This window comes from Drosophila guanche, unplaced genomic scaffold (assembly GCF_900245975.1).
Source record: "Drosophila guanche unplaced genomic scaffold, DGUA_6, whole genome shotgun sequence".
NCBI lineage: Eukaryota > Metazoa > Arthropoda > Insecta > Diptera > Drosophilidae > Drosophila > Drosophila guanche.
In genome coordinates, this window is record NW_022995752.1 from 3,567,210 (window position 1) to 3,595,023 (window position 27,814).

The window sequence follows — 27,814 nt, forward strand, 5'->3', positions numbered from 1 at the left end:
ACAGGCAAAAATTAATCAGTTCAATTTGACGCTTCATTGATTAAAAATACAATACGCAGCCACCCCACCAACCCTCCTCGTAGCCTACGGAGCCGTCATCAGCCGAGTGCGAGCATTCATAGAGTTAATTAAATTTGCGGTCGGTGAAAGTGAAATGTAACGACACTCGATGGCGGCAAATACGGAATTGTTATGATTGTAAATAACATTTTAAATATATATGTATATTCCCCACGGGGCATGGGAGGGTTGGGGTGTTCGCTGCGTGGCGGTCTCTGGTTTCGGTTTCGGGTCACATATGGCGTATGAAATATGCCCCGCATTGGCCACAGGTAAAATTGTCACGTTTTTAATTAAACGTGACCCCCTCCCCCCAGTAGAACCAACAAAATACGCACAAAATAATCAATGGCATTGGGCACTGCCAATAGTCCGTGAGCGAACCAAAAAAAATTAAATTATAATTACAACAAAGAACACAACAAATAAAAAGTTATTTCGAGTGCTTGCCTGAAATGCTGTAATTGACGCGACGCCAGGACATGACAAACAAGAATGGCTGGACAACCTGTTGGAGTCCTTGGGGCAACAATGTTTAAATGCATGTGCAAAATCCCTAGAAATGTAATCTTTAAATCAATTGATGGGCTTCAAAAGAATGTAAGCATTTTATTGAGGAATCTGTGAGCTTTTTCGGGGATCTCTATCGAGTTTTATTCGTGAAGCTTTAAAGGATTTCCTCGTCCAACTGGAATCATTAGTTTATCCAACACTTTCTCCTGTCTTACTGTGTTATTCGAAACTTGACACGCACTCTTACGCGTAAAGTTCTAAAAGGAACATCTGCACAGTTTCCCAAGCTTGTCGTAAATTATATGGCACTAAAGTTAGTAATTTAAAACAACGATTTTCCTTTGGCTTAGCCCCAAAATAGCAGCCATTGATTCGGTTTATAAGCTACTTTCTCCTCAATTAATTGTACGACTTAAATCTTTTTTAAAAAACTTTAAAATATATAATTTTTCGCTGCCCATTCTTTAATGTTGGGCTTATTCTCTTTCCAGGGCACAAAGTAGAAAATGACCCGTTTACCGGACCAGGAACACTGGAGCGAACCCATGATACAAATAAACACACACGCAACGCGGCCACGCCCCCTTTTTGACAAGTCATTTGGCAGCTCGTTGCCGAAAAAAAACTTAATTGGTTTTCGCATTGTTTTTCGTATTTTACTGTTGTGTTTTTTAATTTGAGAGCCAAGATTACGATAATTAGGGATATAAAAAATCATTTCATTATGTCTATCAAGGGGGAGACAGAGAGAGTGCAGGAAAGCGATAAGTGCGATAAGATTTTGTACCCTGGCAAAAGGCTTCATTTTGTTTCTAGGGGGTATATTGAATCCACATTGCTTATGTTCTATTTAATCTTTGGTAATATAATCAACGGAAGCATTAGGAAAATCTTAGGCATAGGTAGCCCCTTTTTTCATAAATCTCCCATTAAGAGTAGATCAGTTTGTGATCTCCTGTGAGCCTTGTCCTGCCTCTCGTACTTCCCCGATAAACAGGTATCTCTCTGTCGAATCACATGACCATGTCATTATTTCTTGTTTTGTATTACACCTGAGCAAGGTCCATGTGTGTGTGTCATGTGGGTGTAACTGTGTGTGGTTTGGAGTCTCATTAAAAATGGAAGGGCCGCTCATTAACTGGTAACTACAACTACAGGAGCAGGAGCAGGAGCAGTGACAGGCACAAAACCTCGACCACGAGACCAGGTACACTCCGCACACAAACACACACACACACATGAACACACAAAAATACGATTTTTAAAGGAACGGCAACTTTACGCTCAGACACCCATATCTGTGTGGAAGGGGAAGTAGCCATATCAGTAGTTGTGTGTGTGTGTGTGAATGGGGCAGGGAGTACCTATGCGTGTGTGAGGAAGGAAAGGACTGCACTATGGAGTTTTTGATCACATTTTCAGTCCAAAAATATAACAGAGGTTACCACTGCTAAGTCAGAAACTTTTTAACAGAGAAGTTCGGTTGGTACGAAAATTATTTCTTGCAACTTTGCAATAGTACAAAATTTTTAAATTTAAACAATTTAAGTGACGTTTTCACTTGACAGCCTCCTAGTAGAGGTTTTAATTAACAGTTTTTGTTTTTAAAGTGGCCTAACAAAATAGTGTCACCTCTTGGCAGCATACGAATTGCTGCATATTTATTAGAGTGTTCGATATTTGTATATTTGTTATTCGATATTTGTGATATATTTTTTGCATCCCAATTAGCAATTATGTGCATTTTCTCTATAATTCAAGATTTTAGGACTAATCCTAAAACTTCAAAGCTGTTTTCAATGTATAACTCAGTGAAGCAGAAAATTGCAAACGAGGATGATAATTTCCCTTGCACTTAAGCGTTAATACCTGTCACTAGTTTTGAGAACGATAAAGAAACGTTTATGATAAAATTAATAGATATCCTGAACCGTTTTTCGATAATTTTAAAAAATTGGACGGTAAACTTGAAAACTAAAATTGGCTAAATGTGTTGTACAATCGTACAAATATAATACAGTTGAGACACTTGCAGAGTCTCTGCACTGACGTGTAGTGCTATTATGTCCAACATTTCTACAACTGAAAGAAAAAGAGCAGCTTGCAGTATACAAGGAAGTCAATGTAAATACGATTATCTTCTAGTAATCAATTAAAAAAAAAAAAAATATGCACGACTCCTTTTCTATATAATTTAGCATTGCCCAACATATTCCCGTCATTCTTTGTTTGGATGGTATTAATTTTTGCCCCAAAATGAGGTCAAACTCCCCATAGTCGACTGTTGTTCTGTGTGAGATTGGGAGTATCTGTGTCTACGTGTGTATTTGCGCTTATAGGGTAGTGTTTTAATTACCTTTTGTCCTGTCGTCGCCATCGCCATCGTCGTTGTCGTCGTCACTGACCAGAACCTGAGCTCGACCACCGTTCGACTCGTTGTTTAAGTAATTGTTTGTCATTAGTTAAAATGTTTTTATTTTGCTGCGGACTAACCAAACGTACACTGATAAAAAAACCCCGATCTAGTAGGTTTTTATTTAGGGGAGCCACGTAACGAGATTCCTCCGTTTACGAACAATTTTCATTAGAAACACGTCATCTGGAAAAACAAAAAGTATTTATTGATAAAAAATATTTATTTCATTTACTTTGGTATTTGCTTTGATTTTTACTTATCTTACGCAGAGATTCGGCAAGTCTGACAAAATGACTTTTCAATCGCAGAAAAACGAGACAGACAAAGTCGTGGAAGAAGAGGAGCTATTTTCGGGCTATAGTTCCACAAATTTGATAGAAATTAGCGACTCAGAAGAGTCTATAGATGGTTTCAGCGATCGCTCTTTGGGTGCTCCAACTGTTCGATTTGTGGGCGCCCAAAAGCCGTTCGAAGAGCAACCAGAACCCACTGCCGATGAAGACGAATACTCAGACTCGGAGTCTCAACACACATTTGTGGGTCATGATGAATATAATGATGATGCTGATGACAGCGACACCGATGACATTTTGGAATTTTGTCACCAGTTGGAGGAAGAAGAGGCGAGGGATGCGTTGGGTGGACTAACCATCAATGATGATGACTTGGAATCCATAATGAACTGCTACAAGAATACACCAAGACCTGATGGCGAGGAGGCTGATTCACGCAGTGAGAGTTCCTACGACAGCGAGATGGGTGATTACCTGAAGCCCACTGTTATTCCTGGAAAGAAATCCATGGGCAAGGACAACTCCGACGTTCATGGCGATGCCGACAGCCTGGACTCGTTCAACAGTTGCAGCGTGGGATCGGCTAGTGGCAGAAACTACATACGCAGCAATGCCACGCAGCAGGACTGGAAGTTTCTCGAGGCCAGCTCCGATCGAGAGCAGCAGATTAGCAGACGAACCTACAACATAGAGACTTCCTCGCAGTCCACTTGCAGCTGGAGTCAGGCGTATGGCGCTGCCTTTCAGGCCTCTGAGGGGAGCAGCAACTATTTGCCGCCGCTTAATTTGAACAGCCGCAGCTCGGAGAGCTCTGCCACCTACTACAAGAGTCTCGAGGAGAAGAAGGAGCGCGATGGCCTCAAGTATGAGGAATGGAAAAAGCGCAAAGATGACCAAGAGAGGAAGAAGCTGGCGGCCGCCAAGCGTCAACATGAAAAGGAGCAACGAGAGATGGAAAAGCGTGCCGAGGACTCCAAGAAACACTACGAAGCGTGGTTCCAACGCAAGCAGGAACAAAAGCTGTTGGATAATAAAAAGAAGCTACCAGTTCTCAAGACGAACTCCAACCGCAACAAGGAGACGCCCGAGGAGGTCAAAGAGCGGGTCAAGGAATGGGAGCGCCGCAAGATCGAGGGGCAAAAGCAAGAGCGCGAGCGACTCCGACGCCAGCGGGAGCTATTCGAAGAGAAAGAGAAGAAACGCCTGCAGTTGTCCGAAGCCGCCTACTCCAAATGGATGGAGGATATAGATTCGCGTCCCATACCTGTACCTCTTAACCAGGGCTTCGACTCACTCCGTGGCACAGTATCAAAAATTTATGTCAATCCGAATCAGTGGGACTCGAGCATCGATCCTTCGCCAGATCAGGACGATCGTTTTGTCTAGGTCGGAAATATTTTTCAAACAACTATCACTCTCTTCTCTTTATTTTGTTTTCATTTATTTGTCTTTCTGTCAGTGCATTTGCCACATGCTCAGCTCGTGCAATTATAATTGTTTTAATTACAAAGCACATTAAGTGGATATTTCTGGCTGAAGTGCTTGCCCATAGCCAAATCTTTGAGTATTTATATTTTTGATGCACTATTTCTGTCAAAAAGTTTGATTTCAAGTCCGTACTGGCACAGCCACGCACTAGCTCAGCGTAATTGTATTTTTAACCATTTGTACACAGGTTTTGTAAGTCATTAAACTTGGCCACAGGCCTGTTGTCCTTAATCCCAGCTCCCCTGCCGCTTTATAACGCTATCTTTCCTGGTTCCATTCCCTCAATATTTGTTTCATTACCTTTCTCTCTATTTTCTACTACCCCATTCTCTGCTCATTTTGCTCATTCTCTTGTGTGTTTGAGTCAATTTGTGTTTTTATTATTTATTTGCCAAGTCCATGGGGAGTCGTCGTCGTTGGCTCTCCTTAATTAAGCTTCTCCCTCCCCTTTTTTGTGTTGTAGTACCTCTATTCACCCTGAACATTAGACTTTTATTTATGCAATTAACCAAAGCTTCGTGTAATAAAGTCCGGTTAGGTAAAATCTTTGATTAATTGTAGTTTTGTTTACACGATGAGAGAGCCCGACATGATTATGGCTATATGACAGGCTTGTGTTGTGGTCCTTTTGGTGGGATTTTTCTCTCCTGACGTGGGTCTCTTTTCTCAGGTGATTAGTGTCTGTTGTTGGCCTAAGCTCTGGCAATTTGTTAACATGCTTTTTGGGCCTGGCTAATCGCTTTTTGTGGGCCCTCTCATCATTACCATTATCTGTTGTGGGCCGTCAGCTAATGATTCCGAGTGCGGATTTGTGGTTTAGCCATTTGCCAGAATTGTATGTAAATTGATAAATTAAGTGGCGTCCTTTGTGGGGGCTATAAATTGGTATATTGATTGGAGCAGATTTAACGTTTGATTCTAAAGGATGAGTAATTTTCCTACACTGACACATTGTCGAGGTAACAAATTGTTGCCCCCCCACCTAACATTGAAATGTATTCTTTTTGCAGGGCCATAAACTTTAACAGGAAATCGTAAAATTTAGGGTGGACCAAGAGCTCTAAATGGAACCCTACTTATACGATGATGGCATAATCACAGCACACACAGAAATGATACAAAATGTTAATGCGATGACAGATTTTTTATGGCCTTGTGGGCCTTGGGCTTGGGCCATAAATTAAAGAACCATTTCAAGTCGCTTGACTTTGTACATCATTCCGCATTTAAATTAATTTGCAAAACCATTTAAATAGCAATTAGGAATACACAAACAAACACATACAGCACACACAGGAAACTAAAACAATTATTGTAACCCAAAAATGTATGCAGATTAGGGCCGAATTTGTGGCTTTGAAACATTTTAAATGCAAATCAAAATGCCGCAAATAATTGTAATACGAATATTCGAAATGATTTTACTTCACCACGCAAACGAACAACAGCAAAAATAGGAAAAAGGACCAAAAGAAAATTAATAATAAATCTCAAAATGCTCATTAACTTAATTACTGTGTTTATTTTCATTGCCCTTCCTGTGCGGTGCTATGCGGTGCTATGCGGTATTGAGTCCCACTGCTTTCAGCTACATTTGAAAATACCCTGTAACTATATAAGAAAGGGATAAGGGTATAAGGGAAATACATACATATATAGAAAAATTGTGGGCAAGGTGGGAACATTAGAACTTACATTACATATGCTGCTATCAATTTGGTTATAAAAAATGGTAAAATGATTATAAAATTGTTAAGCATTTTAAAGCCTTTTCTTCCCCTCTTCCCATTTATTGTCCATTGTTTGAAAGGGACATTCCACGTCGAGATATTCCTCTTTAACGCTCGTTCCCTCCTTTATTTTATCCCTCAGCCTTCACGTTGCTTTCCCTTTTGCTTTCCCTTGTGTGTGTGTTGAAATGCTTTTCTTTTGGGTGCGTCACGCAATTTTGGTGGTTCTTTTCGTATACCCCACAGCCCGTGGTGCTCTGATAAACAACTCAACGCTGAAAAAATAGCCTCAAAACATGAAGAAATTGCGCGTCTTTAACCTTAATGTGTATTTAAGTAATGTTAATTGTGTGCAGGTTCTGTTGGCGGCTGGCAGCTGGCAGCTGGCATATGGCAACGTTAGATGTCGCCACTACAACGCTGGCTTCCTCTTCCTGTGGGTCCTGCTTGGGACACAGGTTTTTTGTAATTATGCTAATATAGAAATTCGCTTCGGGAGCGTATCTAAACCTGTGTTTTAGTTTGCTATAATTCTTTGCCTGTTAATTGAATTTCAGCGAATTTCATTCCCTGTGAGGGCAAGCAATTAGATATGGCTGGATCCCAGGCAGGAGGAAAAAGGTGAGTGTTTGGACAATGATTGTGGTATGAAATTTAAGGAAATATAAATGGAAAAAAGACACCAATTGAATTTTAGTTGAAGCTTACAAGCACATAAGCACACAGGCAATTAATTAAAATTGGAAACACCTTTTGAATTTATCAATTGATCACACGTATGGATTACATATTTACTCCGGTTAAGTAACATTCTCCTTGCAATTGATGAAGCTCATTAATTTAAAAAGATACTCCACTTTCCATGTACATAAATTGACCACAACTTCATATTTTTACGCTTTAAATGGCCTTTAGTGTTCTTTTACCTGCGGAAAAATGATCTCTTTTGACCGCATTTCCATTTTTTAACGTGTACAACGAGCCAATGGACCTCTTAATGCCCTTTAGCAGTTTGACATTATTAAAATCGATACTATTTGGGTCAGTCGGGGGTAAGGAGAGTGCCAGCGACAGGGACATACTATCGATGGCTTTTGGGTTCACATAGCAACCCATAAGAGAGAAAGGTAAATGCATATTTACAACACTTTAACCTTGAGATTTATATGCATTATATGCAAAAATGTCTGTCAGATGTACCTATCCACCTATGGGGTCAGGCATTGCACTGCTACACTCGTTGGTGTGTTTTTTTGTGTAGAGAAAAAAATCCATGAAAATGCACTAAAAAAAAACCAGTAAAGGGGAGCAAGTAAGGAGCTCACGTAAGCCGGAATGGTGCTGTGGTTGCACCTGTTTTGGAATGTTTGAAAATTCCTGGAAACAAATGTAATAAAAACTACTCGTAATACACACGCTCAACAGTACACATAGATGTACATATTTACACCCATTGGGTTAGGTGAGAGCAGCGGGCTTTTTATTAGCCTGAGCTTTTTGAAGAGTTCTCTGGCCGAGAGTTGTGTTTTCTAATTTTGGCTTTGCTTTGTTCGTACTGGCGAGCATTTTTCGCTTCTACTCGGTTTGGGTTTTCGTTTCGTTTCGTTTGGCTTTGGTTTGGTTTGGTTTTGCGTGCTTACCCGCACTTAAATTTCCCTCTAATGAAAGGTCCCTCTGTATTTTGTTGTTGTTTTGTTTTATTCCGAATTTTTTTCCACTTTTAATTTGATTTTTTTAGTGTCCAGTGGGCATACGAGTGTGTGTTTGGTAATTTATTCGCTTGTTTTGATGGGCACAAAATCAAATCTCAGCATTCGTCTTTTAAAGTGGGGCTTGGAAGTGATTTGCCAGGTCGTTTGGCGCACTTTTTGGGGTATTCAAATCACAGTTTACGACGTGTTATAAAATAACAAATTTAGAGTTCAGTTACCTGTTATATATGTTTGTAAATGGTAGTTGTTGGATGGAATTTAGTCATAGAATAAATTGCAAATTAATTGGGAAGGCTACTGGGATGGCATATGTACCTTTCAAACATGTGAATTATCACTAGGGACCATTCAGTTATTAATTATTCAATATTCTTCAATATTTGATAGCTAGACTCATAAAGAAGAATTATATATTTTCTCTAAATGAAATCCTTGGTTCATTCTCGTGACACTTTAACACCTTATCAAATCACATTTTCCTCCCAGAACCCAACCAAAATACAACGCCTTCTGTTGACTTAACGCTTTAATGTTTATTTGTGTTTTTTCTTCTCATATTAATTTTATAAATATTCCTGTCCATTTTGTCAAGTTTCCATTTACATGTCATGCTTACATTAGATATTCTGTATATATATTTATTTATATTTATATAATGTATATTTTATTTAACTCTTATAATTTTCTTTATTAACAATTAAATTTCTGCTGGTAATATACACATTGCTTAATATTAATGTATTAAATATAAATACGTACCACTTAAATGTCGGATTAACACGCGCTTTTCTATTTTTGCAGCACACTTTAAGCTGTTTAGCATTTATTTATTACTTTTTGTTTCTTTTTTCATATATTTATTTTGGTAAATAACATTTTGCTTTTAATAGTATTGATTGTTTGTTTGAAACAAATATGCCTAAAAAAGTATCGATAAATGTTTGCTTTTTAATAGTATTTCGCTCTTTAAGTATGTTTAAGTAAATGATATGCATGGCGTTTTTTTGTGTTTAAATATGAATTAAATTTTTGAAACTTTCTTTCAGTAGGAGGAAGGTTAACTATGGATACATTTTGGGTGTATTTTGTCCGGGATTATTTTCTGTAACACAGCCTTTTGCTGAGCTTGTATTTTGTATGGTTTGTTTTAGGGATAACTTTTTGAGCATTTTGGCGGAGCTTATTTCCTCTCTCTCTTTAGGTTGATATTTTTTCTGTGATTATTTGATGTATTTTTTGTTTTTTATGTTCCGTTGCTCTTTTACCCAGCCTTCCATTAAACTCTAATTTTGCATGAATATTTTTTTGTAAATTATATTTTTTAGCATTTAAATAAATTTGCAATTAACTATTACTTTGCACACATACAGTCTCTTTAATTATGCCCACACATTTTGGTTTAAACAAATTCATATATTATACATAATTATAATAAACTTTTAACCTTGCTTCAAATATACAAATTTTCTTTTTGCAATACTTTGCTCTCTCTATGTACATGTGCCTGTAATTGATTTGCATATTTTACGTTATTTTACAATGGTTACTTTGATTTGTTTGGGGCTAAGTCTTAAATATTTAGAGAACACCTTAACACATGCTCTCGTTTTATTCGAGGGAAAATTGTAGGAAGCCTGGTTAACTTAAGAGCTAACATCATGCCCATATATATATCTGAGAGAATATGTAACATAATCTTGTTGACAAACTTGAACTAAAGACCGACACCGCCCACATTGAAGCCATAAATCAGCACCAAGAAACATTTGGCATTGACAAACTCAATCATCATCGCAGCTCTACAGATTTTTGTTGCAACTTGACTGCTCGCAGCAGCTTTAGCTTCAGCTGTGACTTCAGTGCCAGATTTGGCGGCAAGAAGTACATGTTCGGTTGGTTCGCGCTGGCCACAGGGCTGTCAACTTCGCGTCTGTGTCAAACATGTGTCAGTGTTTGTGGCAACAATGGCAGCTGGGTTTTTCGCTTCATACTCGCCGTCGCCGTCGCCGTCGCCGTCGTTACCATCGTCGTCGTTGTCGTTAGGACCAGTACCAGAATGAGAAGTAACCGGTTGAGGGTCTGGTGCTGAACCACTGCCGAGGACGCCCCATACATGCTGTCAATGCTCTCCGCACTGAGACTCAAATCGGCTGTGTGGATGAGAAGATCGTATGAGTGCCGTATGCAAATGGGCTTGGGCCATCTAGCGGACGGGTCGGAAATTGGCTAAATCATTTGACTCGACTTGGGGGCCAGCCAGCCCAAGTGATTAGCAGAGGGAAATTTGACAAGCTTGTCGTGCACTAAAAAACCTTTAAATGCTGCCAAAAATGTACTAAATTTAATGGGTCATCTTAGGTGTACTTCGGCCACCCTATTAAAATGCTATAACAACTTTTTCCAGCAACTCAATTAAGCTATAAAAATAACCTGAAGAAGTCTAGGAGTATTTTCAACTTTTTCAACCACACACAAAAGGAATTTATTTGATTGTGGCGCAGCCCCAAGTATTTACAAATCATTAAATTGCCATAAAGCCAAGCCGAGCGTGTTTATTGATATACAATTATTGTGGGCCCCAAAGAGCACCCCCCCCCCCCCCCCCCCCCCCCTCCCAGACAAGCAAACTTTTACCTGCCCCGTGGCCCAAAAAAGTATGCTATGATTTCCAGTATTTGCACAAGCTTCTCTCTCTCTCTCTTTTCTTCGCTACTTCTCTTCTGCTTCCCATTTCTGGCAAATTAGTGTGAAAATCTGTTAAGCAGCGAACGGAGCGGTTACTGGTACAGGGGACCCTTTTTTATGGCTTTTGGAAACGTCTCAAGTGGCCGGGTACGCCTCCACCGAAACCACAAGGCAAAATACTTGAAATATGGCCCATAACCCTAATCGGTGCGCTGCACACCACAGCCTTTTACTCTCTCTCTCTCTCTCTCTCTCTTACCTTTTCTCTTGCCTGGATTCTCCATATCCTCGCCGCTGTGCTCCTGTGCCCGAGCCGGATGATACATTTCCGAGCTTTTCGTTCGCTTTTTGCCTGCGAGTGCAAAGGAGAAGAGTTATTGAAATGCGGTTTAGTCTATCAAATGGAGGTAGCAGTAGCAGTCGAAGTTTTTGTATCTTTAAGTTACTCTGTTGGTTGGTTGGTCTTAATGCATATTCATAATAAACTTGTCGCTCGTTTGTTGCTTTTCAATTTCAATTTCCATTTCTTTCTTTCAGTCTGACCTCATGAACCACACCCCTTTTGGAGTCTTATTTGCCGCTCCACCCTCCATATACCATTCACCATTCTACATTCACCATGTCGAGTCGTCCAGCATTCACCTGATTCGTTGGCGTTGACGATTTGAAACGGATTTGCATGCCGAATGAATTATTTATGGGCCTTTTTCACCGTCTCCCACTCTGTCTGTTGTCGCCGGATCGCAGCCAAAGTGGAATATTTTCTGCTCATCTTAAATTTATGCCAAGTGGCTATTAAATTTATTTTGTCGTTTTCTCGCGCTTTGTCTGTGCTTAAAAGTTTGGCTCTAAGAGACTGCTCGCTCCTCTTCAATAGAGTTAACACTTACCCTTGTGTCGCGCCTCAAAGTTCTCTACATAATTGACGGCATTAGGCGGTATTCCTGTGGGAGTTTATCACAAAGGTTAACCATGGTTAACCCCTCTTTTAGTCCGTTTTAATGTTATACTCACTGTACAGCTTGATGGTGCCATCTGTATCGCCCAGCGAGTTCTTGGCCACACATCGATAGGCACCGAATTCCGCCTGTGAGAGTGGATTTATGTGAAGTTTCATCGAGTTGCGGTAACCACCAATCTCCGTGACATTTGCCGAGTATTTGCCACCTGCCAACCAGCGGGGAGGGGTTTTATTTCATTTGATTTTTGGACTTAATATTTCATTAAAATAATAAACTAATTAATATTTAATTGAAAATTTGCGTTATTAAATAATTAAATGCATGTCACGTGCACACACACACACACACACAGTGCCCCCGGGAGTCTGGGAGTCTCCGAGGGGGGTGGCAAAAAGTTTTAACAATGTTGCTGACAGGCATAAAATTAATGCACGAAAGCATGTCACACCAGAGGCCAGATACAGATACAAATTCAGAAAGAGAGCAGACCAGGGGATAGGCCAGGAGCTCAGCTCTGCTTGGTTCGGTTTGGTTTGGGGTTTTCTGTTGTCAATTAAAAAGTGCCAAACAAATTGTAAATTAATTTCATTTCCATTTATGACAACAATTGAGGGGAAAACAAACAGGGGAACAGGGTTCTCAGAATCCGAAAGAGTTTTTCTGAGTTCCAGACTATCTTTTTTTGTTGCTGCTCTAAGCCCAGACAGAGTCGTGAAACCACAGAACTGTGTGGTCATGTCTGGTGTGTGTCTGTCTCTGTGCTTGTGTGAGTTTCCGTGACTAAATCAGCTAATTAACAACTTTTTTGTGTGTCTGGTTTTGCACTCAACGGTCATCCATTCGCACGTTAGTTGGTTTTTTTTCGTGGGGTCGGGTTTGATCCACTGGGGAATCACGGAAATGGCTACAGAGTTTTCCCATAGGACTTGAAGCGGCTTAGCGATAATGTGTTTGTCGCGGATTATGGCCTTTTAAATGTTAATTCATATTTATAGTTTATTTAATAATTGAATGTCATAAACTTTATGCCACAATTAATTTAAGTTGACCCTTTTTTTTGGCGCTCACCTGGCGGCACTATCTCGCCGCGTTCGCGAGTCCAGTAGTTGATAGACTTTGGATAGGCCTCCGATTCGCATTCCAAAGTAACGCCTTTGCCCTCTACAGCGCCAATGAGTTGATTTTGTACCGTGATCATAGGTGGGACTGTGCAAAGAGGAGTGTACCAATGATATATTACGGACTTTTTATAGCTGTATCCTTCACTTACAATGCACAATGAGTGTTATTCGCTTGCTCACTGAGGGGGGCACACCATTGGAAGCAATACACAGATAGGCGCCCATATGCTGACGCTTTACATTGGGTATTATCAGATCGGTGCCTTCAATGCTGGGTACTGGAAGGAAAGGAAATTAATTGAGTATTTCTTTTACCTAGAAACATTTTTATGGCAATCAAATTGAATTCTAGAAGCTATAAAGATTGACTTGCATTGTGCGATTTTGTGTTGCCACTCAAAACTTATGTTCGGGGATATCTCCTATAACTTTTTAGCACTACTTTCCACGACTAGTAATGGCCAGGCAGGCACCTACACTCGCCTCGTAATTACATCATAACTGCAAATGTGTCTTCAGCTCCTACTCCCTATCCTGCTGCTGTTATCCTTCATGTAATGATAGTTATTACATTTACCTAAGCTCCGCCACTCAACAGACAGAGAGGCACAATAAAAGTTGCATGCAACAGAGCCACATTTATGCACCATTCATGCCCCCACGCTGTTGGTGACTTTTTATGATGCTGTTTGCTGGTGTTACGGAGGGGCATTCGGCGGGTTCTGGCTGGCTGGCCGGACAAACATCCTGTTCTGATAGTCGAACGAGGCTTATATAATATAAATTGCACAAGGGTTCGGGGGCTGAGGTTAAAGCCGGCAGCAGTGCAGACGATGATATGGATAGGATATACGATTTCCTACAGCCCTGTAGCCCCTGCACTGCCACGGTCACGGGGCACACCGGAAGCGGAAGTTCTGGCTAGTTTGCGCTTGATATTGTTGGAGAGGTAGTTTAGCGAGGGGGTGAGGGGGCAGAGGGCTTTGCTGGGACATAATCATTGAGTATCAGCTGATTTTTCGTTTATTGATTTGCCTTTTTCGACCTGCCGCGAACTTCGACTTGCTTATTAGCCACTCACCGCTCTACCTTCTACGTTTATCCTGTCCCCCTGATTGTTGTTCCATTTTTATTTTTGTTTTTTTTTTAGTTGCCTGGTTCAGGGCCCGGCCCGGTCATTAAACGTAATAGCCACGAAAAACGTGTAATTTGGTTCAAGCCCCGTAGCCATAGCCATAGCCGTAGCATAAAAGTTTACTTTTGTTCAGACGATTTCATTTCATTTCATTTCATTTCATTTCAAAACAGCAGCAACAACACACCTCAACAAAAACCAAATAGTCAAATTGCAAATGGAACAAGAAAACTTTCAACCGAACAGAACCAGAGGTTTAAAACAATGTGGAAAATGGTGACAGTATTGAATGTCGAATGGGGAATACACTAATGGCGAAATGACGGAAGGCATCACAAAATAATACATTTATTTTTACATTTATACGAAGAAACAAATTATAACTATGCTCTACCCAAATATCGGAAATTATTTCCATGTGCAATTTTGAGACCTAGACACAGTAGAATCAGACATCAGCAGCCACTTTCTTTATATAAAACTCATTCCTTATTTTGAGGCCATTTTTTATACAGAGTCTCTCCCTTTCTCTCTCCCCACACTTAGTGCTCAAAGAGCCCATCATCCATGCCCGACAAAAGTTTATAATGTTCCCTGTCTCTCGCTCAGTATTACTTCCACACCAAACAAATACCCACGGCATGAGGATTTTGTATATGAATGAGTCGGAATGGGTCCACTCTTTGGACAGGAAGCAGACTCGTTTGGACGTTGGTCCGCTTCGAATTGGCTGGCAGACATTTAAGCCTCGGCGAAAAGGTCATTTCGCTAGCTTTTTGTTCTCTTTATGCAGATTTTTTTTTTTTGCACCCAAAATTCATACTCTTATGTTCTCTTATTTGGTTGTGTTTTATTTTTTGTTGCCTCATGTTCACGGGTTTTGGGTTGCTTTTTTTCATGGTCTTTTTCATAGGCCACCTTTGATTTCGAGTCGAGTTTGTTTTCACATCGTTTTTTGGTCTTTCGTGTGGACATTTCTTTATTTTTTTTTTTGGTAGATGCTTTAAAGGATAACTCATGCGAGGCCGCCATTAACAAAAACACTGGGAGATTGTTTACGGAGCAACTCGGTAAATTATTTAAAATATTTCGGAACTGCACAAGTCCAAAGAAAATCAACATTTCAGTGTATTTTTTATGAAATTATTTAAAATATTTTAGAATGTCCAAAGAAAAAACAACATTTCACAGAAGATTTTATGAATTCAATATGGAATTTTATTTGAATTCTGTGATGTATTGAAAAATATTTGTAGAAAGTGTTCTTAAAGTGCATTACAAAATTTAAATAATTCATAATTCGCTCACATTCTTTAATTAATATGGAATGAATAATGCATTGAATGGCTTAACTTTATCAATGAATCGGTAACTGAATCATCTTTGATGTTGCATACAAAATTAATTCATATTTCGTATGAAAAAACTTGTTTCCAATTTTGCATCTCCTCTCGTCTGTCGAACCTGAACGGCGCACACTTCAAGGCCAATTAGTAAACCTGGCCCAGTGCCCCCCCTTTCGCTCATCCTCTCAACCCAAGGCTGGGCCAGGATATGTGAACCCAGCCAAACACTTTCGTGGTCCTTAACCATTTTGCTAATTCTGTCAGTCAGACGTCATCATCAACAGCTGCAGCAGCAGCAGCCCAACAGCAACAACAGAAACAAGAGCAAAACGAGGAAAAATTCTCGCATGCTGGCCACACGGCACAATCCTGTAGCTCTGCCATTCTGCAGGATGGAGGCCTCCACCCACACCTGCAGCTAGGGTGCACTTCCCGGCTTCGGGCCAGAGACCAGACCAGAGACCAGAGAGAGCCTCCAAAGCCTTTGGCTGGGTAACTGCTGCCGGCTGATAGCCGCTGCCTTTTTTGTGTAAGAGTACTCCAGTCCAATCCACAATGTTGGCTGGCAGACCTCATGCAGGCTGCCGATGACGACGTCCAACAACAACCACAACAGCAGCAGCAAAAGTACTTACAAATCAACAGAGGCGGGCTTCGCAGAGGGATTCGAGTTCGAGTTTGAGTTCGAGTGGGGGTCCATGAAAGGGGGATTTGTATTACAGTGAGAGAAAGCTAAAGACTATCGGTAGGAGCAGATATTGTGGGGAATATTGGAACATTAAAGGCTGTTCTTATACTTCTGGGGCAATAAAAAATAAATAGAAATTATCAACCTAGGATCTGGTAGTAGCTATGGATATCCAACCCTCACTCTTCCCTCTGCACAGATCTGCAATCTATCATCCAGTATATAGTAATATCCATGCATATCCCTCTGCTAATCCTCTCTATGTATCACATTTCCTGTGCCAACTGTGTTTCTCTCAGTGCCTTGCATTCGTAAAACCCAAATTCGAATCGCAGTACCAGGAAAGTCGAGAACCCCCAGAAACACACCAGAACACACCGCTAGGAACTTACCCTCTTCTCCGCTGGCCAGCTCGATGGGCACTCCACTTTCACGTCGCCATGTAATTGTCGGCTCTGGTGAACCGGTAGCAGCGCATTTGAGCGTCACGTTACTGCCCTCGCGAACGACCATGTCCGTGCTTGTAGGATAATCTAGGATATCCGGCGGTACTGCAGCGACAGCAGGCAGCAACAAGAGCAGGCAGGCAGCAGCAGGCAGCAGGAGAGCAATCGGGTTGCAATCGAGGTCGACAGACGGTTCATCGGTTCATCGTCATCGTTCGTGGCAGATAATGTTTACAACAAAATGGAAGAAAAGAGAGAAGGGAGAGAGAGGGGGAAGAGAGAACAATAAAACATAATATGAGTTGGAATCGTTTTAAATGATTTAAATTTGTAATTTTTCATTTAAATAATTTGCTCGGAATATGTTCTCCCTCTGGGCTGTTCGTGGATCGTGATTCATATTTTCGACTGCAGCCAGCAAAAGATACTCGTATGTGGCAGTGCCAGTGTGTGTGTGTGTGTGTGTGTGTGTGTGTGTGTGTGAGGCTTTTGTTTAAAGGACAAACTTTTCACATGTCCAGAAAATACAAATTATTACCGCGGCCACAGTGGTATGGACATAAAAAGAAGGGAAAGAGAGATGGTAGACCAACACCCACAGCGTACAACCTATGAACTATGAAAACGTAATAATGCCAGGGAGAAGTGAAGGGAAGCAAAGGTAGCGAGGGGCCCTGACACACCGCTGGGATGGGAAGGGAACGGAATGGAATGGTTTGGGTGTGGGAGCGGCAGCGTCGGCGTCGGCGGCCTCTGTTGTGTGGTCTCCGGGTCTCTCTCTGTATGCATATAATATCCCGCAATTATGTGGTTGGTAAATGACCAAAAAATGTGCTGGTGTTGACAAACAGCTTGTTAAAGTATGGCAGGGCAGAAAGCACAGGGCAGCCAGTACAGGGCAATCCGTAGAGTGAGTCAGCACATGGACAGGACTCGTCTGACCACTGGATGGTCATTAAGTGGCCAAGGTTAGTGGCGGGTGCGGGAAATTGCAGCTGACAAAGGCGGCTCCATAACAGCACTTAAATCAAGACAACGAATGGCAAATGCAATTTGTTCTAACAATGATACGCCAATCCACCAACAGTCGTATCAGTTCTAAACAATTCAGTTGTCATGTCAATAAATGGTTTTACTCATTAAAAGAAAGAAAAATTACTAAAATAAAGCGAAAACCCAACCAAATGAAATTGTGTGCTAAAATCTGAAACGAGGACGTTGCATATGAATATCTCATCAGCTTAAATGTCAGGAATGCTCGGGCAAACGGGGCTTGCACTCCATACATGAGTGTTGTGCCGTTGCCGATGCCCCTCTATCATACTATAGTGTATATCCTGACTGGTTCCTCCTGTATGGCAGCGAGTGAGTGAAAAAAAACAAAAAGGTGAGCGCTGGGCGTCGCTTCCTCTACGGTTTGTCGTCGACTATTTAACTGCACTTGGTCACGAAAATCATCAGAAACGACCAACGTCCACGGACCATTCACACAATCCACCATCAAACGGCAGCACCCCATACCGCTATCGTCCGCCTTCCCGCCATCATCCGGCGTCCTACCTTTCCGCCATCGTTCGCCTTCCCACCATCGTCCGCTTTCCCGCCATCGTCACCCATTCACCATCCGCTGGCTCGCAACTCGAACGTTTCCCGTTGCCGTTTTTCCTGCCTCTCTTTTGGCGCTTCGTGTACCCCTTTTGAATATGGCACAGTGGTTGCAGCAAAGGTTTCACAAGTGATTGAAATTGGGGCAGATTTTGCTGAAATTATGCAACAGGGACGCAGCTTTGCCAGGGGTCGATTACTTCAGATTTTGAAGGCGGGAAATTACCCAAAAAAGGACAACTTAAGGCAGAAAGTGTGTCAATTCTAGTAGCAATATATCCACATAATTTCGTCTACCATTTTTTACTCACAGCTTGCACCACTTTCCCACTACTTTCCCATTAAGTTCGAAGCACTGTGCCATTGCCCACTGATTATCCAGTGCAAATACACACAGTTGATTATAGTTTTTCGTGTTTGCCAGTGCAATTTCTACGCCGACTGCCGACTGCCGACTGCAGTGGTGGCTAAAATATTTAGCGCGTTGATTTAGATTTTTGCCAGCGAAAGGTATTTAGGCAGAGTTGAGTTGAGACCGGACTCTGGGCACGAAAATGAACCACAAATGGACAACCAGACCGCCAAAAAGTTGGCCTCCCTCGTCAGAAACCACTTCCTCGGGGGTCGGAGAGTCGAGCGCGAACATTTCTTATGCTGCCTGCCCGTTTTAATTCAAAATCAACAATTTCTGCGGTTCAGTGGACGGTTAAACATGTTTAAGCAGTCACAATTGAGAGCCTCCCAGGCGGCCCAGGGCGTTAGCCAGCCAACGTTGGGTCCAGTGTGCGCCGAGTGTACACGTTTCGGCTTTTGAATCCAACTTGCAGCGGCGGCATCCATAAGCCACGAGGTCGGACTCCACACAGTGGTATGCCCCTTTGTCCAGCCCCTCACGATACGCTACTGCGTCCAGCGAAAACGTTTTGTTTGTTATGTTTTTTGTTCCTGGGGATTCAGTATATTTTTTAATATTTTAGTTCCCTGAATACAGTTCGAACAATAATGGGAGAACCAACCAACCCGACTAGTGCCGGTGCCTGGCAACGGGGCGTATGATTGTTTGACTAACCAAATGAAAAAAGGCTGCGAAATGCTGCAGCGGAGACTTACCCACAACATCGAGGTAGCCCATCTGGCTTTTCATTGGATCCGTGTTGATTTGGCACATGTACCTTGGAGGGCGGTGGATTGTAAATTTGAGTACTACAGTCGGCCTCGTATCATTACTAGATCCACAGGCATTCTGTGCCCTGGCACTTACCATCCTTTGTCCGACTCTTTGATGTCACGAATGCGCATTGTCCAGGTCTTATGCTCCGAGTTGGCAATGCCAATGCGTTGGTTTTTTGTTATAACATGGTTTTGTATGGTTAGGATTGTTTGGGTGTCGACACGCAGCCACGCCACCTGTGGAAAAATGATGTTTTATTAATTATTTGAGAGATGTACGGGACTAAAGGGTAATTAAATATGTAGGAGAAGGATGGTGGATAGTATTTTACTTTCCCCTTGGACAGGTTGTGGGTTAGTAATCTAAATTTAAAAGGGCAAAACTGGATAATACCTGCCATGAAGCAAATCATTTTCAGCTTAATTTTATTGTCGGTTCTTCATTAATCAGTAATTTTAATGTGATATAAACTTTTTATAAAACGTGATTATAAACTTTATATAAACCCTCTTTCCCATGATTAATGCATCACCCCTTTCCGACTTATAAATGCCTTTAGCCTAATCTTTAGCAAAACCAGTCACATAAATGATATTTATTAAGGAAGCTAACTAGCTTTAATCGGCATTCCAGCAACATCCATCAGATAGCTCTTATCAGGGCATGCCAACAGAATCAGAATCAGAATCCCCAACCACAATGCCACACGAAATTGTACCAAAGTCTGGCTGTCGCATGCAAAGCCGTTCAATTATATACAACAAAAAATAATACTCTATTCCCAGAACTATTCAAGAAATTTACTCTACCCTTATCCTTACCCTTTGTCCCCCTGCAGGCAACCATCGTAATTGTACAATTACCCGGGTAAATTATTATACGATAAAGCACGCAGCTTGTAAGCTAAAAAGCTGAAAATATTTTGTATGTATAGGATGAGGAAACAAAAGGGTAGGGAAAGGAGAGGACGACTCGTTGCATGTGTAAATGAGGGAACCCCAATTCCCATTTCGCTCTTTCTGACATGTCAACACGTAAAGGTAAATATTCCGTAAAGCTATTTTCTGATGTCACATACATAATATAGAAATAATGGATAGCCACCCATAAATAAATTAAATTTGGGGCTAATTTAGAGCAAGCTAATGAATTATTTTCGATTAAATTGAATTTAAGTTTTGGGTTTTTGGGGGAGGTTCCCACTCCACAGTCGATGTCAGCATAAAATAAGTAATTACACCCAAGTGCCTGCTCAATTATCTTTTGAGCGGTAACATCGCTTAATTGTGCATGGCGCTGACTAAGGGTTGGATGAGCCACACCCTCTCCCAATGCGCACCTTTCCTGCCTGCCACATCCCCAAACCTCAGCCCCCTGTGGAGCGTGTCTGCATAATGCTTTTTGCACTTCAATGGAGATGTACAACGTACGTCTGTTAACTTTTCGGGGGGAGAGACAAAACAAAACAAATACAAATGCAAAATACAAATGCAGACAGGAGCTAAAGGACAGGACAATCCTCCTGGTCGTGCTGCTGCTGCTCCTTCGGCTCGTCGCTTAACACGTCCTCATTCATATTTCAATTACTTTTTATGTGATTTTCCCTTTTGTCATACAAAACTCAAGCCCTGTCGGCTATATCCCTATTTATGTTTTTATTTTCACTTTCATTTCCACTTCCACTTCCACTTCCACATCCACTTCGGGGTGTCGAGATTCGGTCTTTGAGATTACAACGACTTGGGGCGAGACCGGTATCTGATACCGAGTCGAGTCTCGTCTGGGCAAATGGTAAAATGTTAATGAATATTAATGTGAACGGTTGGGGAGCGTCGTTGGGGAATTTTGTGGTTGCTTATTGAGTGTGTAATTGAGTCCGAGTCCGGAAGAGGAACTGCAAGCCGAAACGGAACAGCTGCCACAAGTTTGCTTATTTGACATTCGGTTATTAGCTGATTTGTTGCAGGAGAGCTACAGATAGGGCCATGGGGATAGGAATAGGGCAATAGACATAGTAATAGGGTATTAGAGATGGGAATAAGGCAATAGGTATGGGGATATAAAATCCTTGCGTACCTTGTATGGTCCCAAATCCTGGACGACGCATGTGAGAAAGGCATCACGTCCCACGGGCGCTGTCATGTTCATAATCGGTGAACTAAATTTGGGATCAACTGTAGGCGAGAGAAATGTGAGGAGATTACTTTTCAGTGGTTAACGGCTTGATTGATCCATAATTGGAATATAATGAAAGAAATGTGAAATTGGTGGCTTATAAGCAATGAAGTTGTAATAAAATAGAAGCAGAAACTATAAAAAAATATGTGAAAATCAGCAAATACTGATAGAAAATCTCTAAAACTCACCAATTGCTTCTGGTGGCACCTCCACTCGTTGCAGCTGGCATTGCTGGCACATTAGAATGACAACGAGCGCCACTTTTAGAGTATTCCCACAGCCGTTAGCCTGGCATTGTGTAGTTATTTTACTCATGTTTGTATAGATTTGTGTTGTGCTTTATTTTGTGAAAATTCTTATACACTTTTTTTGCCCTTGATTGAGCCCACGATTAGACGCATGAAACCATTTACTTGTTATAGTTATTGGAGCAGCGCCAACTGTTAAACAACGATCCATATTAATATGCAAACATCACAGAATAAATCGACAAAAACAAAGACCCAGGACAGATTTCCCTCACACCTTCCTTCCGTCCCTCGAGTATGAAAGGATCAGCCTGAGTGGGCAAGAGCGCAGCGGCGCGCCGCGTAATTGGCAGTCATTAGCGCCCAGCGCCCGTAGTTGCCTCCCATCTCTCCCCTCTCTAATGGCATCAACTTTTGTGGGAAAGTTCAACAAAAAGTACTTGAAAACAGAATCAAAACTGCTACGAAACAATGGTAAACAATAATCATGATGCCAGCGTGGAAGGGACGGGAGCGTTGAAAATTTGCCAAATTAAAAAGTTTCAAGTTTAAAGTGTGGGTAAACCTTCAGTCTTCTACCCTTCAGTCACTACCTCCCCCGGATGTTTTGAGGCAGGTTCCAGCGTATATCGGTGTATCCTTCTGCCCGGTTCATTCGTATTTTAGCTGGCGTGCTTGGGCTGTGTAAATTGTACTGGCGAACAGCTGCCAGCAAATTAAGTACGAGAAACGGCAAACTATCTTTTTACCAAAGGTGTTGCATGTCCTCTGCCAGGACTTCGTCTTTCTCCCTCCCTCTCCGCTCATTTGAGAGCATTTTCATGGCATTTAAGCATGGCCAGAGGGCCCAAAACTGTTTATGGAACGGAAATGAAATGTTTCGCTGCCTCGTGTGTTGCCTCGTAAATAAAGCATAAAATCGTGCAACACTTGTGTGTGGCAGTAGGGGCGTTCGAACGAGTTCGTCTCCTCTCCGATGAGTCCGAAATAGTTTCGCTTTATGTCAAAGTTAAGGTTCACTTCGCCTCCATTTCTATTGCCTGCTTTTAGGCGGTGAACGTATGTGACAAGTGTTGGGGGCAGGCATTTCATGATACACTGGCGCAATGCAGTTGTAATCACACTTTTAGTTTAAGGTCTACCTGCGTTGCTGGTAGACTACTAAAAATGTTGAGAGCCAAGACACGTGCAGAGACCTCTAATGATCACAAAAAAAACGAAGAAACACCGCATATGCAACAAAAAATCAGCTAAAAAGCAATGCAAAAGCCACGCGAAAGCAACTCAAAAGCAAGGAAACTAGCTAAGAAAAGGCATATGATCGCCACACCTGCAAAATATATCCAAGTTTTTTTCTAGAGAAAGAGAGTTCTGTAGTTCCAAGATCTCTAATATTCTCACCAAAACCTTCATTAACTTTCTATTGGCCCATGACTCAGAACACGCAAACGATTGTGACGAGAAGAAGGATTGAACTGGAAGTAAAACTCTTTCAAAAGGTATGAAACGGACTAAAAAGCTTTGCAGAAGGAGCAAAATCGAGGAAACAGCCTGGTAGGAGGTACGAAAGCCTTACGAAAATGCACGGCAGGGCCTTACTAAAAGTAACAAAAATGTAAGGGAAAGCCTACTTTCTGTTGCCCACAAACTGACAGGAACAATTTTAAAATGACATTTCATTAAAATTCTTTCTTGTTTTGCTTCGCCCAACCACTTTGCTGTGTTCTTTCTTATTGATTTTTACATAATTTAGCGCAATTGAAAGTTGAATTGCCGGCACATGTGCCGTGTGCCGTGTTGCCCTGGTGTGGTGTGTCCTTTGGCAGACATGAACTGGAAAAAAAAGCACAACAGCGACTACAAAAGACACAGACAATGGACAGGACAGGCCTCACTGCAAATGGCTCAAACGCGGGAGGGGAAAGCGGGAAAACGATAGGCACTAAAAATGTCTGGCAAATGGGCATGGCAATATTATTAATAATTTAGAGCATGCGGGCCATGTCAGGAGACAGGCAGACAGGGCAGACCGACAGACAGACAGACAAACAGACAGGTGATAGCCATAGACCTGCAGCCTTGCCACAATCTTATTTGCAGCCCGAAGCCATACAAAAAAATGCCTAGAAAGTGAGTGTGTCGATGGAGGAGGCTCGCTGTTTGCATAACTAATTGGAGGGGCTAGAGGATTTGCCCATTAAATAATTATTTAATTGAAGCGAAAAGAAGCTACAATTATGATTGGAGCAACGAGACTCGAATTAGGGTACTTTTAGCTGTTGCTGTGCCTAATCCTGCTGATACTCTCTTATATTTCCGTATTCCAAAACAAAGTACAAAGTATTTATGACACAATAAAAGCTTAGTGCTGCTCATGGCCACATTTTTGGGGTGCCTGAACCCAAAGTCGTATTTTATTTTTATGGTTTCGGACATGCAAAAGTGCCTTCTGCTCCTTCTGTTTCTCCTGCTTCTCGAATCCATTCACCTTTTTGTATAATCAGCTGTAAAATAACTTGCAAAAAACTAAAATTACCCTGATGCTGCACAAAGAAAAGCTGTGTAAAAACACACAGCAATTGCACTTTCAATTTTCAGCACAAACATTAATTAACACGTGATATATTTTCGCCTCTTATCGCTGATTCCACTTCGACATTTTTCAAAAATTATTTTTTCCACCCCCACCCCAGCACAGCTTTGCACATTTTTCAATCGAGTCCGAGACTGTGCGGTTTTTGAGGTAAAGCCGTTTACTTGGCCGCCGTGCATAAAATTAGCATAAATCAAAGTGTAGATTTTTCCACTGTATGGCGGCTGCTTGAAGTATGCAAAGTTTTGCCTGAGGTTTTTTTTCTTCTCCTTTTTGCACTCCTACGACGAGCGCCTCCAGCACGGAAGTTGATTATTATCGCTTGTTATTAACAACAGCAACAACAATGGCCCCGAGGTAACAAAGAGAGGTGGAGAGACAGGACTGGCCAGCAGCAGGCCCGGCTCGGCCCTCACATGTCGGCCATTATGTCAAACTCCTGAAGGGGGACTCATGGCCCCCTTCATGAGTCTCTGCACTTTCTTTTGTGTGTTCCCCCGGGGGAGGGAGCAATGATAATTTGCAATTGATATGCCATATGATGGAGAACTTGACTTTGAGTCTCTGCAGGCAAGAGTTCCAAAGGGGGAACCTGGCATAAAACGCTTTAAAATTTATGCCCGGACACTTCAAAGATTTCCACTTGTGTACGCAAAGCCCCAAAGTACATTTTTGGATAGCAAATTGTAACCAAAATGTTTTCGTTGCAGCATTATCACCTACTGCAACAGCAACATCAACATCAACACCAAAACCAAAACCTACTTTCCCAACCCACAGTTCTCTTTAGTGCAAACTCCAATCACAATCAAACACGATAACAGCAAAAATAGATCAAATTTTCTATGTAAAATGCAAATGACACAGAAATGACATGGGGCCACAGAAACATGTGTGGCTGCTCCCCCCAAGGGTTCATCCTCCCCCAAAAATACAAACCAGGAATGGAATCTATTATGTCAGAACACCCCGAAAAGTATGCAACAAATTTGATACAGACACAAAATAGATTTTCCATGGCAAAATGTACGTCTGTCTGGCTGTGTGTGTGTGTGTGTCTGTTCTGCCTGTGTGTTTACACTGCATTTTATGGATATCAATGAACTTTAAATTACCGACAGGCCACGCGGCAGCAGCAGCAGCAGCAGTCGTGAAACATAAATGGAATGGACTCGTATGCAATTGTTGGCGCGCCTAAAATGAGGCAGCACACACTCACGTGTGTTGGTGTGCCATAAACAGTAGGACAAAGCCAGTGGACAGTGGGCCAGACACATTTGTAGGCAAATTTTTGCCACGAAATACACGCATTGCAGCTCCAATAGGAAATCCTGTGACGACCATTGACCGACCGCCAAGAGGGTGGGCTTTGGCGAAACCGAAAAGTGGAATGGCATGGCAGCGGCATGGGTGGTGCTGCTGCTGCAATGGGGCAGACGAGCCCTGTCTGAGGGTAGCATTGCTTCTGGATGTTACGTTTTCATAAATACCTCGACTTCTTGTATTTTAAATATAATTACAGCAAACACGCAGCTGACGGCAAATGTCGCCAAAAGTTGCGGCTAAGTTGCCAACCAGCGCGAGCACGCGAATGAGTTATACGGATTTCAGGGGGCTAACAAGAGGAATACCATTCTTGCAATTTCTAGTTAATTATCTACTAATGTCTTTACAAGGTTTGATATCAACTATGCCTAAGGGCATAACCTGAGGGTGGGAATAATCTTTTGAGAGATTTACCAGCGGTTTTACAATATTAAATTCTTTAAATTCTATTAATTTTTTTTGGTTGTGTTTTTGTTAACGTTTTGGTTATGAGTTCGCTCCTTTTGAAAGGTTGGGGATTCTATGAATTATATTTATATATTTTACAGAAGTAGAGAGCGAGATCTGTGCCTAAAACTCTCTCTTTGAGGCTTTGAAAATTGAAAGAACGGTTTGGCTGGGATTTACAGAACAAATTTGCTTGAATATTTCATTATACTCTGCTTTGTTATGGAGATGTTTTGGGACAACATGCTCTTGAGTCTACTACTCTATTTTACATTTATGAAATTAAAAAATAACATAGAAATTTCAATCATTAACTTGTACACTGAAGTCCCTTGCACGCGACTCTTTCGAGTGAATTTTTGTTTGATGCTAAATTTTTGTTTAAATTATTTCCAAAAAAAATGTTCATAATATACTCTAAATACTTGTAAAAGGCATTAACATTTATATACTCTTCGAATTCCTTTCCACACTATTCATTTATGCACTATAAACATTCAAGATTCGTTTTTCATTCATTTTGCAGGCCACAACGAAATGCAACACTTGGCGGTAAACAACAACACTCGAGAAATCGTAATCGCGGCAATCGTAGCACTGGGGAATCGTACATATGTACATAAGTGGTAAGGACCTTTTAGAGTAAGACAGAACCGCACGCCACGAACGCTGTCGATAGACTAACGGCTGCAACGACGGCAAACGAGCCACGAAGTGGCGGCAGGACCCACATCGAACCGAAGATGTCGTTGGGCGAATCGTTGTCGTCGTTGCCGTTGTTGTCGTTTGAGAGTGTGGGTGTGCTGTGCTCTGGGGTGGGGATGTGGGTGGCTCTGTGGGCAGCTGCGTCGCGAACGAATCAGACAACTGTGATTTTTGTTGTTGGCTGGGGCTACATTTTATTTTTGCTTTTTGTTGGCGCTCGCTTTTCCATTCGTTTTGCCTTTTACTTTTTTTTCTGTTTCTAAGTTTGACTTCGTGTGAGTGTGTGTGAGTCTCTGTGTATTTCTGTGTGTGCGGCAGTGTGTCTCTGTGCTGGTAAGGCCGTGCTGCCCAATGGGTGGTTTGCTGTGGCTATTCACCACGCTGCTCTCTCGGTTCTCGGTTGAACGCGATTGAACGCCAAGGGAAATTCTCTCATTGTACATTGTACAAGTTCGGATTTATGAATGAATTTATTCCGCTGTGACGTACCCAAAAGGGTTGACTGTAGTAGGTGGGGTCTGGTGGCTGTGAGGTCATAGTGTGTGGCGAGTGCGTGCTAAGTAAAAATTGATTGTCATTGGTCATGGCATTGGACTGTGGGTTTGTGTATGTGTGGGGTCTCTGCTAGATTGTGTTTCGTGTATTTTGGATGTAACAGGAAGCACTTAAGACTATAAAATGTGCAACGTTTTTGGCTTAAGATAAACAGGAGAGCCATTATGCAGATGCGCAGACATTAAAAAGTCTAAAAATATTATTGAGTAGGTTCTTTCAGGAAGGCAGGTGCAGAGATTTTCTATTATTTTCTATTCATTTTAAAAGCTAATTTGAAGGAATTTCTTATCAGCGAGGTGCACATATAATTATTTGAATTGAACAAATTCGAAGGGCTCTTAAAACTTCTATCACTTGATTTATAAATTAATTAAATTTAACTGCCGTGCGA

At 41.6% G+C, this 27,814-nt stretch overlaps 2 protein-coding genes across 2 annotated transcripts; one reads left to right on the forward strand and one right to left on the reverse strand.

Moving 5' to 3' along the window:
* The first annotated feature begins 3,171 nt into the window (after positions 1 to 3,171).
* Positions 3,172 to 4,693, forward strand: LOC117587952 (stress response protein nst1). Its single transcript, XM_034278949.1, has 2 exons — positions 3,172 to 3,187; positions 3,259 to 4,693. The coding sequence occupies exon 2, from the start codon at positions 3,280 to 3,282 to the stop codon at positions 4,666 to 4,668; it is 1,389 nt and encodes a 462-aa protein (XP_034134840.1). The 5' UTR covers positions 3,172 to 3,187; positions 3,259 to 3,279; the 3' UTR covers positions 4,669 to 4,693.
* A 4,215-nt stretch (positions 4,694 to 8,908) lies between these two features.
* On the reverse strand, positions 8,909 to 26,813 carry LOC117587922 (limbic system-associated membrane protein). Its single transcript, XM_034278909.1, has 12 exons — positions 26,606 to 26,813; positions 21,738 to 21,989; positions 21,448 to 21,545; positions 19,462 to 19,607; positions 19,311 to 19,372; positions 16,542 to 16,700; positions 13,130 to 13,258; positions 12,928 to 13,065; positions 11,912 to 12,064; positions 11,788 to 11,841; positions 11,157 to 11,249; positions 8,909 to 10,362 (listed from the first exon to the last, which is right to left on the reverse strand). The coding sequence occupies exons 2-12, from the start codon at positions 21,862 to 21,864 to the stop codon at positions 10,148 to 10,150; spliced, it is 1,374 nt and encodes a 457-aa protein (XP_034134800.1). The 5' UTR covers positions 21,865 to 21,989; positions 26,606 to 26,813; the 3' UTR covers positions 8,909 to 10,147.
* Between the last annotated feature and the right edge of the window lie 1,001 nt (positions 26,814 to 27,814).